This window comes from Oratosquilla oratoria, chromosome 12 (assembly GCF_046742065.1).
Source record: "Oratosquilla oratoria isolate Oo_2021 chromosome 12, ASM4674206v1, whole genome shotgun sequence".
NCBI classification, from domain to species: Eukaryota; Metazoa; Arthropoda; class Malacostraca; order Stomatopoda; family Squillidae; genus Oratosquilla; species Oratosquilla oratoria.
Window position 1 is genome coordinate 67,134,363 of NC_134788.1, and position 18,956 is coordinate 67,153,318.

Below are 18,956 nucleotides of genomic sequence, written 5' to 3' on the forward strand. Positions count from 1 at the left end.
AGGTGTGCAAGTACTCCAAGTATTCCATGTTGCCCTTCAAGACCATCTGCCATGGCTGGCCACCCAAGGTTCCCTTTTCGTCCATGTTAACTCTTCAGTTGCTGCCTGGAAATGTCAACAGGTTTAGCTGTGCATTAACAAAGGTACTTGGTTGGTCAGTCTCCCTCCCTACAATAAATGAGAAATTTCTTATTTAATGTCTTGTATCATTTGCATTTTTCTTATAGCGTGTAGGCCTACCTATCCATTGTACTTATTCTATTATTAAAGTTAATCCTAATAATGTCTTATTGGAGACAAAATGTTGAAATAAAGGGAAGATTATGGAAACCTAATTTCCCCTCATCCTCTTAAAGGAAAAATAATTATTGGAAAAGCTGAGAATGCTACAAAGAAGTTTGACAACTATAAGAATGCTATACAAACACACATACATAGAAGACACTACGATGGCCCGAGTTTATATCCTGCCCAGGGCTGAAATAATTTCAGTATTGCTGTGCTGCTAGTCGTTACCTCAATTCTTGTGTCTGTGTGTATGTAAGGTCACAGCATTACCCATAGGTCGGTCATATATGAGCTCTGAGCTCTCTTCTGGGAGGGAAATAGCTGTTGATCATGATTCAACATGTGATCCAAGACCATTTTGAATCACATACACACACACACACACACACACACACAAACACACTTCAACGAACGGACGGCTTAGAGAACGTTCTGAAGAAAAGTGAAGTTTCGTGGATCCCAAAGCAAAGGAAGTGCCTATTGTATTTACAGGGTGGGGGAAATTGCTCGTGGGGTAGTGGGAAAGTAGGGAAAGAAGAGAAGGGGAGGGATTGCTGAGGGAAATGGAAGGAAATGAGGAAGGAGAAGACTTGGCCCAGGCAGACAAACGAAATGTAAACACCAAAAAACGGCCCCCCGACCAGCTGAGCGACGACTAAATGTCTAATAAAAATGTAAAGATTAGAAGTATAGATAAGAGCAATACAGTAGAAAGTGATGAGAATATTTTCCAGAGATTTAAAGACGGTGGGGGGGACACAAACCCCCGCCGACTGACAAGACTAGAAGAGAAGTTCGATAAGATGATCGAGGACTGGGAGCGTAGGTTCAGTCATGTTAACAACATTGTACAGAGAGTTGAAAAATTGGAAGAACTAGAGAAGGCGAACAAAAACTTAACTAAGGAAATAGAAGACCTAAAAAGACAGTTAAAAGAAGTAAAAAAGGAGAATGAAGAGTTAAAGATGAATAATAAAGAAAACAGAGAGGGATGGAAGACAATTCAAGAAAACAGTAAAGTTGCATTTACTGACATAATTAAACAGCAAATGAGAGAACAAACTGAAGACTCAGTTATTAAAGTGATGAGACAGAAGGAGAATATAGTAAGAGACTTAGCTGACAAAAAGAAATGTATAATTAGATTAGGAATGGAAGAGAAACATAACCCAGATAGAACCTCAAGAACCAATGAGGAAAATGAAAAAGTAAGCAGTTTACTAAAATTAGTTCAGGAAGATGAACCAGAAATTATGAAGGAAATTGAGGAAAAATTCAGGCTCGGAAAGTATAGTACAGATAAGACCAGACCAATTAAGATTAAATTCAGGTCACAAACGACGGCAGAGAATATCTTATCCAAAACAGGGAAACTAGCAACAAGTAAACAATATAAAAAGGTATGGATAAAAAGGGAAATGAATAAAGAGGAAAGAGAGGAAGAAAAGCAGAAAAGACTTGAAGCTAAGAAAAAAAACGAGAGCAGAACGGAGTCAGAAAAAGAGAGATTCTATTGGAGAGTAGTGAATATGAAACTAAGGCAGTTTGACATACAAGAGAAAAACAAAAGGGAAACAGAGAACACAATGGAAGTGACAGAAAACTAAGAGTGTTTTACACAAATATAGATGGATTAATAACAGGATTGAATGAGCTGAATGATTATTTGAAAGAAAAAGAACCGGACATAATGGGAATTGTAGAAACAAAATTAAAAGGCTCACTACCACCCAACAGTGTAGGACATGATGCATATAATTATTGGATTAAAAACAGAGAGAAAAAGCAAGGGGGTGGAGTTATGTTCCTGACTAAGAAGGATATAAACGTGAGGGGTGTCATATATGGATTGAATACAGTAGAGATGATTATGATAGAAGTGGAAGACAGAGATAAGAAGAGCAGAAAATTTGTGATAAATTATGTGCCTCCAAAAACAGCCTCATGGGAGGAGAGTGAACATAAAAGTAAGTTAGAGGACACAAAGATAACATTAAATAAAATAATGGAAGATGGAGGAAGAATAGTTATGATGGGCGACTTTAATTGCAAAGAAATCTGCTGGGAAGAAATGACAGTAAAGGGTGGAGACGGCTCATGGGGAAACACTCTACTTGAGATGATTAGTGACCATACAATGACACAATGGATACAGGAGAACACTAGGTATAGAAATGAAAAACCATCGAGACTAGACCTAATAATTACATCTGAACCTAGAATAGTGGACAAGATTGAATACAAAACACCAATAAGTAAAAGTGACCACATATTGATTGAACTGGAACTTAATGAAGAAAAATATATCAAAAGAAATGAACAATATAGAAAAGAATGATGTATGAAAAAACAAACTTTGATAAAATAAGAGAATTCTTTCAACAAGAAAACTGGGAAGAAATATACAAGGAAGAAACAACAGTGGAAGAGAGATGGAATATTTTGACAAAAATTTACAAAAAAGGAGTAGAAAAGTATGTCCCAAGACAAAAACAAGAAAAAGAATATGTAAAATGCTGGTACAACAAAAGTTGTAGGGAGTTAAAAGACAAAAGAGACAAAGCCTGGACCAGATGGAAAAAAAGACAGACCTGAAAAATGGAAAATATATACCGGTTATAGAAATGAATATGTACAAGCATGCAGAGAGGAAAAGAGAAAATATGAAAAAGATGTCATAGAAAAGTGTAAAGATCAACCAAAACTATTCTACAGATTTGTAAACAATAAACTGAAAAACAAACAAGACTTGGAGAAATTAAAACAAGGGGGAGTTGAATACACTGAGGAAATGGAAATGGCGGAAATTATGAACAAACATTTTAAATCAGTGTTTACAAGGGAGAACATACAACCTGAAGAGATTGAATGGAAAGAGAAAGTCCCCCCTATGGAAGAAATAGAAGTAACAAAGAATGAAATATTGACACACTTGAGTAATCTTGATGTCAGAAAATCGCATGGACCAGATGAAATAGCAAACTGGATTCTGAAAGAATGCAGGAATGAACTGGCAGACAAAATACATAGCATACTAAACAGTTCCTTGAAAGAAGGAAAAGTTCCAGAAGATTGGAAAAAAGCAAATATAGTACCTACCATATATATAAAGGAGGAAATAAAGAAGAACCTACCAACTATAGACCAGTCTCTCTAACAAGTACAATAGCAAAAATTTGTGAAAGAATGATCAAAAGTAGATGGGTAATATATTTAGAAAAAAAACAAAGTGTCAAATCCAAGACAATTTGGATTCAGACAAGGACGATCATGCGTCACCAATTTAATATGTTTCTATTCAAGGCTAATAGATATAATACAAGAAAGAGATGGATGGGCGGACTGTGCATTTCTAGACCTAAAGAAAGCTTTTGACAAAGTACCACATAAGAAGTTGCTTAAGAAATTAGAAACTGAAGGAGGAATACAGGGCAAACTGCTTAATTGGATGGAAGACTTTTTGCAAGAAAGAATATTGAGAGTAGTGATAAGAGACCAACACTCAAAATGGGATAAAGTAATAAGCGGTGTTCCGCAGGGAACAGTACTGGCCCCAATAATGTTTGCTATATATATTAATGATATGGATGAAGGAATTGAAAGCTATATGAGCTTCTTTGCAGATGATGCAAAACTATTGAAAAGAGTGAAAACAGAAGAAGATTGTGAATCACTACAGAGAGATCTATATAAAGTACAGGAATAGAGTAGGAAGTGGGAGATGGAGTTCAGTATAAAAAAGTGTAGTATAATGGAATTTGGAAAAAGCAAAAACAGAATAACAGGATCATATAATTTGGGAGAAGAAGGAATAAAAAAAGTAGAAAATGAGAAGGACCTGGGAGTCATTGTTATGAATAATATGTCACCTGAGAAACATAAAAAAATAAGATTTTTGGAGAAACTTATAATTTAGTAAGAACAATCAAAGTTGCATTTACATACCTGGATGAAGAAATGGTGAAGAAAATCCTAATCACCCTGATAAGACCAAGATTGGAATATGCAGCAATGATATGGTCACCAAGTACAAAAAAAATGTATAAAAAAAACTTGAAAGAATACAAAGAGCAATTACAAAATTGGCACCAACACTCTCAAAACTATCATATGAAGAGAGACTAGCAAAACTTGAACTACAGACACTAGAGCAAAGGAGAGAGAGAGGAGATTTGATAGCTATGTACAGAATCATGAAAGGCATGGAAATTACTGATAGAGAGAATCTGATAAAATGGGATGACAGAAATACAAGAGAACACGGAAAGAAAATAAAAAAAGACAGCTATAGAAGAGATTTGAAAAAGAACAGCTTTCCTCACAGAGTAATAGACAGTTGGAACAAGTTAGATGAGAAAGTGGTGTGTGCAAAAACAATACATGAATTTAAAAATAGTTTAGATAAAATGAGATATGAAGACGGGACCCCACGAGCATAGCTCCCCTTCCCGTAAAATACAACTAGGTACAACTAGGTAAATACACATGATCGTCAAATTGAAGGCAAAGATTGGAACTCCGGAAAGAAAGGCAATTTTCGTGAATTTCAACGAGGGAGTACCTGTGTTGTATTAGTAGGGAAGGGGAAAGCTCATGGTGAAGTGGGAAGGAAAAGAAAAAGGAGGAAGAAAATGGAAGAAAATGAGGAAGGGGACGAACGGGCCCCAGGCATCAGAAGGAATGTAAACAAGAGATGTGCAGATAACACAGGTGAAGTCGAAGAAATCAGTAAAGGCATAGAAATTAGAAACATAGATAATAGCAGCGCAATAGAAAGTGGAGATAATTATTTCTATGGATTTGATAAGGGAGGAGGTGACAACCTCCCCCAATTAGCAAGTCTAGAGGAAAAGATAGCAAAAAATGAACAAATCATGGGAGGTTAGGTTTAGTCAACTGGCACTGATTACACAAACAGTTGATAAATTGGAAGAACTAAAAAAGGAGAACCAAAACCTAAATAAAGAAATAGAGGAACTAAAAAGACAGTTAAAAGAAGTAAAACATGTGAGTGAGGAATTAAAGAGGAATAATAAAAAGAATAAAGAGTCCATAGCAAAAGAGGTAAGTGGATGGAAAAAGGTTCAGGAGAATAGCAAAATTGAATTCAGAGATATAGTGAAACAACAGATGAAGGAACACATTAAGGACACAGTTATTAAAGTGATGAGAGAGAAGGAGAATATAGTATGAGACTTAGCAAATAAAAAGAAATGTATAATTATGTAAGGAATGGAAGAGAAACATAGTCCAAATAGGACTAAAAGAGTAAGAGATGAGAAAGAAAGAGTGAACAAGGGACTAAACAGGAAATAGGGAAAGAAATGAAAGAAATATATAGACTAGGGAAATACAGTATAGACAAGACCAGACCAATTAAGGTTAAATTCAGGTTACAAATGACAGCAGAGAATGTCTTATCAAACACAGGAAAACTAGCAGAAAGTGATCAGTACAAATAGGTATGGATAAAAAGAGAAATTAATAAAGAGGAAAGAGAGGAAGAGAAAACAAAAAGAATAGAAGCTAAGGAAAAAACTAGAACAGAACAGAGTCAGGCAAAGAGAAATTCTATTGGAGAGTAGTGAATATGAAAGTGTGAAAATGGTTCATAGGAGAGAAAAACGGAAGGGAAACGGAAAACAGGATGGAGGTAACAGAAAATTAAAAGTGTCCTTCACAAATATAGATGGATTAATAACAGGCTTGAATAAACTGAATGATTACCTGATGGAAAAGGAACCTGACATAATGGGAATTGTGGAGACAAAACTGAAAGGTCCATTACCACCCAACAGTGTAGGACATGGTGTATATAATTATTGGATTAGAAACAGAGAAGTAAAACAAGGTGGTGGAGTTATGTTCCTGACTAAGAAGGATATAAATGTGAGAAAAGTTACACATGGAAAGAATAGAATGGAGATGATTATGATGGAAACAGAGGACAGGGACAAGAGGAGCAGGAAGTTTATGGTAAATTATGTACCTCCTAAAACGGCTTCATGGGAAGAGAGAGAACACAAAAATATGTTAGAAGACACAAGGATAACACTAAATAAGATAATGCAAGATGGAGGAAGAATAGTTATAATAGGTGACTTTAACTGTAAAGAAATCTGCTAGGAGGGGATGACAGTGAAGGGTGGAGACGACCTATGGAGAAATGTACTACTTGATATGATTATAGAACATACAATGACGCAATGGATACAAGAGAAAACTAGGTATAGAAATGAGGAAGAGCCGTCGAGACTAGACCTAATAATCACATCAGAACCTGAGATAGTGGACAAGATTGAATATAAGACACCATTAAGCAAAAGTGTCCTCATATTAGTTGAACTGGAACTAAATGAAGAAAAAGACATGGGAAAAAAGTGAACAATATAGAAAGGGAAGACTAATGTATGGAAAAAAATTGATAAATTGAGAAAAAAAAAAGCAGACTGGGAAAGGACAAAGAGGAAACAACAGTAGAAGAGAAATGGAAAATTTTGACAAAAATTTATAAGGAAGGAGTGGAGAGTCTGTTCCAAGACAAAAACAAGAAAAAGATATGTAGAATGTTGGTACAACAAAAGATGTAGCGAATTAAAAGATGAAAGGCATAAAGCTTGGATAAAATGGAGGAAAGACAAAAAAAAAAAAAAAAAAAAAATGAAAAATGGAAAATAAATACTGGTTATAGAAATGAATATGTACAAGTGTGCAGAAAAAGATGTCAAAGAAAAATGTAAAGATCAACCAAAACTATTTTTATAGATTTGTAAACAACAAACTGAAAAACAAACAAGAATTAGTGAAACTAATCTCGATGCCAGAAAATCACATGGTCTAGATGAAATGGCAAACTGGATTTTGAGAGAATGTAGGAATGAACTAACAGACAAAATACATAGTCTAATAAGCCATTCATTGAAGGAAGGAAAAGTTCCAGAAGATTGGAAAGGACCAAATATAGTACCAATATAAGGGGGGAACCAAAGATCATACGAACTATAGACTGGTCTCTCTTATAAGCACAGTTGCTAAAATTTGTGAAAGAATGATCAAAATTGGATGGGTAAAGCATTTCGAAAAAAAAAAAATGTACCGTATTTTTCGGACTATAGCCCGCACCGTTATATGACCTGCACCCCCTTACACCTTAGTGAAAATCCACGGGTCATACACCGAAATTACGGTACTAAATCTGAGGCAGTTTGGATTTAGACAAGGAAGATCATGTGTCACAAACTTGATGTGTTTCTATTCAAGACAAATAGATATAATACAGGAAAGAGATGGATGGGCTGATTTGTGCCTTTCTACATCTGAAAAAAGCTTTTGATAAGGTGCCACATAAGAAATTGCTTAAGAAATTAGAAACTATAGAAGGAATATAGGGCAAACTACTTAAATGGATGGAAGACTTCTTGAATGAAAGGAAAATGAGAGTGGTGATAGCAAAACAAACATTCCAATTAGGATGAGGTGATAAGTGGAGTTCTAGAAAGAACAGTTTTGACCCAATAATGTTTGCTATATATATTAATGATATGGATGAAGGAATTGGGAGTTATATGTGCTTCTTCACAGATGAGGCAAAAATGTTGAAAAAAAGTGAACACTGAAGAAGATTGTGAATCACAAGTCACTGCAGAGGGATCTCAATAAAGTATGGGAATGGAGTAGGATGTGGTAGATGGAATTCAATATTAAGAAGCATAGCATAATGGAATTTGGAAGAAGCAAAAAAAGAATAGTGGGATCATATACATTGGGAGAGGAAGAAATTAGAAAAGTGGAAAGAGAGAAGGACCTAGGAGTCATTATTATGAATAATATGTCCCCTGAGAAACATATAAACAAGATTTTTGGAGAAACTTATAATTTAGTAAGATCAAAGTGGCATTTACATACCTGGATGAAGAAATGGTGAAGAAAATATTAGTCACTTTGATAATACCAAAATTGGAGTATGCAGCGATGATGTGGTCACCGAGCAATTACGAAATTGGCACCAATGCTCTTAGAACTATTATATGAGGAGAGGCTGGCAAAACTTGAACTACAGACATTGGAGCAAAGAAGAGAGAGAGGAGACTTGATAACTATTTATAGAATTATGAAAGGCATGGAAATTATTGATAGAGAGGATCTGATAAAATGGAGTGGTAGAGATCCATGAGGACATGGAAAGAAAATCAAGAAAGACAATTATAGAAGATACATACACATTCATATTTATACACACACACACACACACACACACACACACACACACACACAGATATGAAGACGGGACCCCACGAGCATAGCTCCCCTTCCCGTAAAATACAACTAGGTAAATACACACACACACACATAGATAAAAACAAGAAATCTCCCCTCATGAATGAGTTTACAGCATCACTAAAGGAAATATCAGAACATCTATCAAGGCTGGATGTCAGAAAATCACATGGCCCGGACGGTATTGCAAATTGGATTCTAAAGGAGTGCAAAGAAGAACTAACAGACAAAATACACATCTTAATAAACAGCTCACTCAAAGAAGGAAAGATACCCGAGGACTGGAAAAACGCTAACATTGTACCAATACACAAAGGAGGAAACAAAGAAGAACCCACCAACTATAGGCCAGTATCACTAACAAGCACCATAGCCAAAATTTGTGAGAAAATAATCAAGAATAGATGGGTAAAACATCTGGAAGACAATGACATATTAAGGGACTGTAGGGCGCGAAAACACGAAAAATTCTGGAAAATCAACGAATTTTAGGTAAACATTTCAAAAGATTCTCTATGATGGTGGTAACACTTTAGCCAAATATTACAGCTCAATTCCGTTTCTTTTCTTATATATAAAATAAAATAGATAAATTTTTGGCAACCTCTGGCAACCCCTTGCATGAAAAAACATTCTGTATATTGAAATAAAGTCAAAATTTTGATACCCAGTTCTGTTTTGTTTACTATAATTAATATATATGGAGATATCTGGCAACTTGCCCAACACTAATCGTCAATCACCACAAGGATCTCAGTATCTCTTCAAAGCTAAAGGAGAAAGGATGTCGCCCTGTCGCGTATCTGTTAGCCTACCAGTCATGCATGCGATCGTATTATCTTTTATTCTACCAACAGGTATTCAAAAGATTCTCTATGATGGCTGTAACACTTCGACCAAATATTACAGCTCAATTCCGTTTCTGTTCTTATATATAAAATGAAATAGATAAATTATTGGCGACATCTGGCAACCCCATTGCATGAAAAAACATTCTGTATATTGAAATTAAGTCAAATTTTCGATAGCCAGTTCAGTTTTGTTTAAAGTTTTAAACGGAAACGTAAAAAAATAGACAATGTCACGAGTGAGTACGCGGCCGGAGGATTTTAAATGCCGGTGCGCTCCTTTAAACTTTAAATGCCTCTCCTGAAAAGTTTATGTTTTTTATATTTAAATAGCCATAGCTCTGTTTCTTTTTGTCCGATTTCATTCATTCTTTCGAATTTGTAAAGAGAAAGAGTAATTCTTTAATTTGATCAGGAAAAAACAAAGGAAACTGTAACTTATTTTTTTTGTTTAATTTATCATAGCAGATTTTCACTGAAGTTTCTACTATTCAAAATAAAAAAATCATAAAAAAGAATAAAAGAGAGTAGGAAAAAATCTAACTCAATGAAGTTGTTTCCAAGACTCTAATCTTTCATTTCCTACATAGTAGGCTGATTACCTATGCCTGTGGATACTTCAATGATTACAGATACTATCATAAAAAAAAGAAAGAAAAAAATTAACTACACGTAATATATACATGTTACTAAAACAATTTAGTATGCAATAATACTCTTTCCGATAGAGTAAGTATACATAAGTTCACCAAAGAAATTGAACAACTTTTATGACACGTTCACCTATAAGCACTTCCCACAGTCCCTGAAACCCAAGACAATTCGGATTCAGACAAGGAAGATCATGCTCCACAAACTTAATATGCTTTTACTCAAGACTAATAGACATAGTGCAAAAAAGAAATGGATGGGCTGATTGTGCATTCCTAGACTTGCAAAAAGCCTTTGACAAAGTACCACACAGAAAACTACTAAAAAAACTGGAACACATAGGAGGAATACAAGGAAACCTACTTAAATGGATAGAGGACTTTCTGACTGGTAGAAAGATGAGAGTAGTGCTCAGAGAAAAATATTCAGATTGGAAAGAGGTGATCAGTGGAGTACCGCAAGGATCTGTGCTGGCACCAATAATGTTTGCTATCTATATGAATGACATGGACGAGGACGTGAACTGCTACATGAGCTTCTTTGCCGATGACGCCAAACTGCTAAGGAAAATAGAAACTGATGAGGACTGTGAAGCACTGCAAGAAGACCTAAATAGGGTATGGAACTGGAGTCAGAAATGGGAAGTGGACTTTAATACTAAGAAGTGTAGCATAATGGAGTTTGGAAAAAGCAAAAACAGAATATCAGGAAAATATACAATTGGACCCAAAGAAGTAAAGAAAGTAGGATCCGAAAAAGATTTGGGAGTAATTATCACGAACGACTTGTCCTATGATATACAGATTAACAAAATTGTCGGGGAGACTTACAACTTGCTAAGATCAATAAAAGTGGCATTTACATACTTGGACGAAGACATGATAAAAAAAATATTGGTTACATTGATAAGGCCTAGATTAGAGTATGCGGCGACATTGTGGTCCCCCAGTACCAAAAAGAATATAAAGAAAATAGAAAGAATCCAAAGAGCAGCTACAAAAATGGCACCTGCACTTGCAAACCTATCATACGAGGAGAGATTGGCTAAACTGGAGTTACCGACACTGGAGCAAAGAAGAGAGAGAGGTGACCTATTGACCATCTACAGAATCATGAGAGGCACAGAGGTACTCGATAGAGAGAACTTACTTAACTGGGACAAAAGAAACACAAGAGGACATGGAAAGAAAATAAAAAAACATAGCTATAGAAGAGAACTGAAGAAAAACAGTTTTCCTCATAGAGTTTTGGACACTTGGAACAAACTGGACATTGAAATAGTATGCGCAAAAACCATTCATGAGTTTAAAAACAAACTAGACACTGCAAGATACAAAGGCGGGACATCACGAGCATAGCTCCCCTTCCCGCAAAATACAACTAGGTAAATACAACTAGGTAAATACACAAAATATATATATATATATGCACACATTCATGTATACACACAATAAACTGAAAACAAACAAGAATTAGAGAAACTACACCAAGGAGGAGTTGAATACACAGAGGAAATAGAAATTGTAGAAATTATGAACAAGCATTTTAAATCAGTGTTTACAAGGGAGAACATCCAACCTAGAGATATAGAATGGGAGGAGAAAGTCCCCCCAATGAAAGAGATAGAAGTGACAAGGAATGAAATAATGAAACACTTGAGTAATCTTGATGTCAGAAAATTGCATGGACCAGATGAAATAGCAAACTGGATTTTGAGAGAATGCAGGAATGAACTAACAGACAAAATACATTGAAAGAAGAAAAAGTTACAAAAAAAAAAAAAAAATGGAAAAGAGCAAATATAATACCAATATATAAAGGGGGGATATTTCTTGCCCATACCTAATTGACCTGGGCAAGAAAATTTGGCTGTATTTCTTCATGTCAAAAATAAGAATCATTCTTTCAACTAGGGTAAGGCCAGATTAGTGTTCAAGTCCCACTGCGGTTTCAGGAGAAAAATAGTCGAATCAGCATTAATTGAGGAATGCCCTAATATTAATATTTCTAAAGGGGAGTGGACTCCTGACATCATTTCACGCGCAGCTGTCAGCAAACTGGTACGGAGCTACCACACCCCCCTCACCTCACCCCCTCCCTCCTCCTCCACCCCAGTTTGTCCTGCGCCTGAGTGAGGTCATCTGTCCACATTCCTTCTCTTTTCTGTAGCTTATAGGTCCCCTCTGTTCTCTGTCTTATGTACTATCCTGAAGAGGGCAACAGTTGATAGCCGAAATATAGGATTCTTCTTTATTCGAAATTTATTTTCTCCGACTGTGGGTTTCCTGTGTGTCATATACATATATATATATATATATATATATATAATATATATATATATATATATATATATATATATATTATTATATTTATATATATATATATATAATATATATATATATATATATATGTATATTATATATATATATATGTATATATAAAATATATAATATATATATGTGTATATATATATATATATATATATATATACATGTATATACACACACACATACGCACACCAGTGCACACACATATATGTATATGTATAATATATATATATATATATATATATATATATATATCTGTATATTTTGATACTTCCCAGGCCAACATTAAGTGAAAAAGTGTCTGACAACCTTAAAAGAATAAATTTTTCTATTAGCCTGTAGCATAAGGATAAATAAAAGATTTTGAACTTTTCTTTTACACACCCATTTGAACACCTGATATGTCAGTTATTTTGCTTCAGAACATATTATAAGATAATTTTTTTTTTATTATCAACCAAGAAAACACAGAAAATTACTTTAACCTAACAAAGTATACTCCACTTCATTCTTGAGTACTTTGATACATGTTGTGTTAATCAATTGAGGATTCAAAGTCTGAGCAGTTCATATGATATCGAGTGAGATACTTTGACCAGTTCTTACCAGTGAATAAGAAATAGAAATAATTTTCTAACACACATATATACATATATGACTTGTATGCAAACTAACTTGCATTAAATAAACAGAAATTTGCTAATGAACCTAAAATTCTTTGTCTATATCAAGACTATGAATCAAGTAAATATGAACTTATAATGAATTAATGAAATACAAATAAATCAAACTTTAGGTAAATTTTTAGAACTGCACATAATGTGATAATAGCAATAGAAAATTAATTATTTTGTCAATCAGAATACATCAAAGTTAATATGTGATTTTCTTTGCAGAAATATAATAACAAAAATTTTGCTAAAACCGATTTACTAATTAAGTCACGGTGGTTGAAAGATATGCCATGTTGGTTCTGATAGATTGTGAGGTCGAAGTAATGAAAGGATGATAAATTGGTCTATTCTAACCTACATAACCTATATTTAGTAATTCAGTACCTCAAATTCTAAAGATTATCTGGGTCATTGTCCTCGTCATGGATGCTGACACCCTGGGGCCGTATACACAAAACTTTTTTGTTAGCCTTAACAATCTCTGCTAGCTAACAGAAAACCACTAAAAGTTATACACCAATGCTTAACTAACAACTGTTAGCTAGCAAACAGTTGTTTGTCAAGTACCGCTAAACAGCGCTGAAGTTAGCAGCTTATGAACATGTAAATGGACGTATTATCAAAAATTGCACACATAAAACAGTGTTATTAATGCAGTTGTTCACAATTTATTATTTAAGTATCATGATAGCACATAGATATCGTATGTATGGGTTTTTAGAAGTACTTATTAACCAACGACATATTTTTGGACGAAGGCGCATTGTACAGGCGGCCGTGCCACAGACAAATCTTCCGACAGAAGACTCAACAATAATTTCAGAGGACATAGACATGGCAGAAGAAACACAGAAAAAGACAAGGAAGCCAAACTGGTCACAAGAGGAAACACTCCTCTTGATCAACGTGATTATGGAGAAAAAATAATAATAAATGGGCGATTCAAGCCAAGTTTAAACCACAAGGATAAGAGGGAGGCATGACAAAGCACGTTGATGCTATGGTATTGTTTTCTGTTTACATATAATTGTTCATCGACACTTGGAGCCCCAATTCTAATGTTTGTGCCATCTATGGTACCCACAACACCGGGAAACCTACAGTTTTCCATGAACTCTGCTTGTTTTACTTGCACTTCTTGGCGAGTCAATAGGAATTTTACAAACTGAGTTACAATATCTGGTTCTGATAGTGCATCAATTGTTTGAGTAATGACACGGCTGATTGATGCTTGCGAGGTCCCAAATTCGTCACTGCTGCATTTTACCTGTGGCTAAATATCATAGGGTAATTGCCACCGTCTCAGGACTCAGTGGTCGATTCCGTTCTGTTCGGGATTGAAGTTTGTCCCTCACTAAATCAGCCATTTTTATTATACCAGCACGGTTCATTCTGAAGCGTTTGATGAGTTCGTCATCATTGTACTCGTTAAATATGTCCCGTCGCTGTCGATAAACTCGCAGTCATCTTTTTAGTTGTTGTTGCTCCGCCATCTTCTCTACTAACAGGAACTTGTTAAGAGCTTAATAGTCCTCCTCAGCACTTTTATCTTAACAGTACTTTTAAGGCCCTAACAAGTTTTCTGTATCACTGTTAGTGCTTAACAGCTAAATGTTAGCCTTAACAGGAATTTGTTACCCTTAACAGCTATTTGTTAGTGCTAACAAGTTTTGTGTATACGGCCCCTGATTATTATTGTACCTCGGGTGATTAACAGACAATGGCAGAACCCCGTTTTCTTTCATAATGTCTGAGGAAGCCCTATTGTCTATGTAACAGCACTTATTGAAATTAATGTCACCTGGAGTTGGACAACACCTGGTCCACAATGTGGAAGCCATCGTCTAACTGTCAGTGACTGGACTGGACAGGCATCATGGCATCTCGACTGTATCCTAGCAGCTTTGTTCGTTAGTACATTTGCTTGTAGCAAGGTGTTTTATTTGTTTCCGCCAAGGAAATCACATATTACATTCATTTATTATAATTCATAAAACTAATATTTAATTTTCTAATGCTAAATCACATACATGTGCCCAATTAAAAAAAATTCCGGACAATTTAGTTTCACTCAACCAACGATTTTGATATGTAGCTTATGTGTTTCTGGTGAGATCTGTTGTGTATTGAATGTTGGTGTACATCATTTTCATCGCAAATGCGTACTTTTCAAGTAATTAATTATTGAAGTTATGCACTTATGCCTACATCTCCCCAACGATCTGGGGTGACCTGTGGGAAATCGGGGTTTTTGGGTGGGGAGCACTATTAAATCGAGTAATGCGCGTTGCAAAACAGGTATAAAATCAACAAGAATACATAAAAAATATATGAAAATATATAAATTTCACCTTTGAGCCCGGGCGCCATTGTTATTATTGAGCAGTGTTACCTACGAATCACTAAATTTTTCGCTTTTAGTTTCACCCAACCAATGTTTTTCTTACGTGGCTTATGGGTTTCTGCTGAGATATGTTGTGTCTTGGTTGATGGTGTACATCTTTTCCGTCGCAAATGCGTAGTGTTCAAGTAATTAATATTTCAACTAATGCTTACATCTAGCGATATGCCTACATCCCCTCCCCAACGATCTTGGGGGATATATGGACAATCTTTTTTTTTTTTTTTTTTTTGGGGGGGGAGGGGTTATAAAATCGAGTAACGTACGTTGTCAAACAGGTCGGAAATCGGTTTTTATTTTCCGGAATATATGCTTACCATTCACTTTATTAACTATTAGTTCTCATACGTAAACACACATTTATACTACTTTTGATACTTTTAAGAGATCTTAAGTTACGCTAAGAGTGCTTTTGTGCGGATTGGAGGGGTCTGGGGGGGCAAAGCCCCCAAGCTAGGTTAGGTTAGGGTTGGTTAGGTTAGGGTTGGTTAGGTTAGGGTTGGTTAGGTTAGGGTTAGTTAGGATAGGTTTTGTTAGAGTACGTTAGGTTAGGTTAGGTTACATTGAGGTTAGGTTAGGTTACGTTAGGTTAGGGTTGGCTAGGTTAGATTAGGTTTGATTAGGTTAGGGTTAGTTAAGTTGAGGTTACGTTACGTTACGTTAGCTGCACACAAACTCGCAACCATCGGTCCTCTCCAAGCCTCATGCATTTATTCCCTATTTTACGGTTAGCAACTTTAGCGCGGGTGGAGTGGAATTTGATCAATTTAGCGGACATAGCGAGAAATTTAGCGATTCGTTGGTACCGCTCCTGAACAACAACATGCGCGGGCGGCTTCGCTAAATGTAGCGGATATTACGAAAAATATTTCGAATCGTTGGTAAACAAATACGGCTGCGCGCACGTTTCCCGGTGCAATTCCCGCCCTTAAAGGTGAAATTTATGTTTTTATACATGTTGTTTTAGTGTTCTTGTTCATTTTACACCTGTTTTGCAACGCGCATTACTCGACTTATTAGTGCTGGGGAGATGTAGGCATAAGTGCATAACTTCAATATTTAATTACTTAAAAAGTACGCATTTGCGACGGAAATAATGTACACCATCGTTCATATCACACCATTTCTCACCAGAAATGCATAAGCCACATGTCAAAATCGTTGGTTGGGTGAAACTATAAATTACCATTCCTAACATTTAATATTTGACTTGGTGAAAAAGTTTTAACTAAAATAAGATAAGTTGTAATAAGACATCACCTAAAAGTGGTATATTAGAATGCAGCCAAAATGTCCTGAATCTAGGACATTTGAGCCATGGGTGTTTCTGCAACCTAGGACGTTTGGACTGGTCCATAGACATAAGTTCACAATAGAAGTTGATATCTTAAGAAAGCCAATACACATTTATAAATCAAAAACAAAAAATATTCAAGGTATGTAGCAGCCATAGCCGATAGTTTTTCTGAAGAATAGTTATAGTTCCACAAGAATTTCCCCCCATTAAACATAAGAACCAAGATGTATACAAGATATGACAAGCATTGTATTCGTAACATGTTTTGGCCCAATAAAGATCATTTATTGCACATGCAGTATGTTCATGGTAAAATCAGTGTCAATACAAACCTGTTACTGATACTGTAAATCAAGTTCAGCTTGGTTATTACTACAATTTGAACTTGTTTACCTACACAGAATGTAACCTAGAGAAGGTTCAATAGGTGGCTTCAGGTTCATCATAGGAAATGTGTTTTTAAGGGGTAACTTCATTAAATAATACAAACTTCCACAAGACTTGGGGTCTTAAAAATCTGTCAATTAAGCAAAATTATTTAGTAAAATCTGACAACCTGAAATGAACCACAAAATGTGTTGATCTTTTGCTTAATCTATATTAGTATATAGGTGACATCACTGGACCATGACGACAACTGATTGAACAGTTGCCAGTTCGAAAATTTTTTCGGATAAATTGTAAATATCTGCCAAAAAGAGGCGTATTTAGCATATTTTATTTTTATTTTTTAACATTTAGAAACAAAACCTGTTTTACCTATATTTAGTCTTAGGTACATTATTCCATATGTATGTTTACTGTATGCTTGTTTTGGATCTATGCTCATAGGTCTCCATTTAAACTTTGCCTTAAATGAATTTCCTGCATGATGTTGGCCTAGATTATTTCTTATCTTTTATTCCACTCCCAGACGTACATTTTTATATTAATTCATTTTATATTTTTTATCGTTGCAGTAAAGTTGAATTTACTTGAGGTAGATTATGTAGATGTAGGTGTGGAGTTGTAGTCTTTACATCAACAGTTCCTCGAGGATTCTTTTTGTTTTTCTTTATATCTTACTGTAGAGTTTATTTTCTTATGTTTTTTTATCCATATTTTATATATTGTTTTTTATGTTCTATAAATTGTTTTTCCTAGTTGGTGATTCCAGGTGCCAATGATTTGTCAGAAAGACTTCATAAAGGCCAAATGCAGTTGCCTGCGTCATGCGATTATTTCTAATTTAGTGGCAATTCACTCATAGAATCTCAGTCGATCCTGCGTTTTCGGTTAGCAGCCCTGCTCATCCTTCTCCCGCTGAGCTGGCTGAAACCTCAAGTTTCCTTGAAATATATAGATAATTCTTCACTTAGCTCAGTGACTATACAAGTTACGCGAGTTTAATGTACATCTAGGAATGAAACGGTCCTTGTTCACCTATTTCAAACCTTTTCATCTCGATAGTACAAAGAAAGAAATTATAGCGAGTATAAGATATGGACTATGATTTTAATGTTTATATAGCATTTTACTTATTATCGCTGTGTCCAGTCATTATGAGGCTGGTTGTAAAATTTAACATGTCTTCTCTGATATAAAATAGTTATGAATATGACTGTGCTTTCACATATCCCATAAAGTGACACATAAAAGAGAAAATGAAAGGTTTATATGATTATCTTTTGATACTGGACGGGTGGTGGGAAGCACAGCGTCTTGCTCTCTCCCTCCACCCCAATGAATCTTAGGAGTCAAAATTTAACATGACTTAAGTATATACCACTCATAGTTTTTTGCATCTCGATTATTTTACGTCTTTCATCATCTCATATTCATTATCTTCATGAATCTTTGAATACAGTTGTATGGCAGTTCAGGGGAAGGGGAGACGAGGCAGGCAGAGGAAGAAGTGGGTAGACAATATCACAGAATGGACAGGGAAGAACTTTGCAGAGACCCAGGCCCTTGCCCACGACCGTGAAAGATGGAGGTCACTGGTGAATTGTTAATCGATGCAGTGCCCCTACGACCCCGGGGGCTTAACCCATTAAACTCCGATGACAAGATTCTTGTCATTTGGTCAAATAAAACAAAAAATCATAAAACACCAAAATGTTTGATCAAACACCAGAAAAATATGACGTCAGTCGTCGCTTCGCTCGCGAGCGAAGCGAGGACTGACGTCATGCTTTTCTGGTGTTTGATCAA

At 35.4% G+C, this 18,956-nt stretch overlaps 1 protein-coding gene across 2 annotated transcripts in view; it reads right to left on the bottom strand.

The window, feature by feature from the left end:
• LOC143031966 (BTB/POZ domain-containing protein 6-like) overlaps positions 1-17,207 on the bottom strand; it is a 77,519-nt gene extending 60,312 nt beyond the window's left edge. Inside the window, exons 1-2 of one of the 2 annotated variants that reach the window (XM_076196368.1) lie at positions 17,096-17,207; positions 1-105 (exon numbers count right to left, since the gene is read on the bottom strand). The exon at positions 1-105 is cut by the window's left edge and continues 53 nt beyond it. In XM_076196368.1, the coding sequence (XP_076052483.1) occupies positions 1-85 (85 nt within the window). In that variant the 5' untranslated portion in view covers positions 86-105; positions 17,096-17,207. The remainder of the gene's footprint in view (positions 106-17,095) is intronic. The other variant, XM_076196369.1, reaches the window with a different exon arrangement.
• Between the last annotated feature and the right edge of the window lie 1,749 nt (positions 17,208-18,956).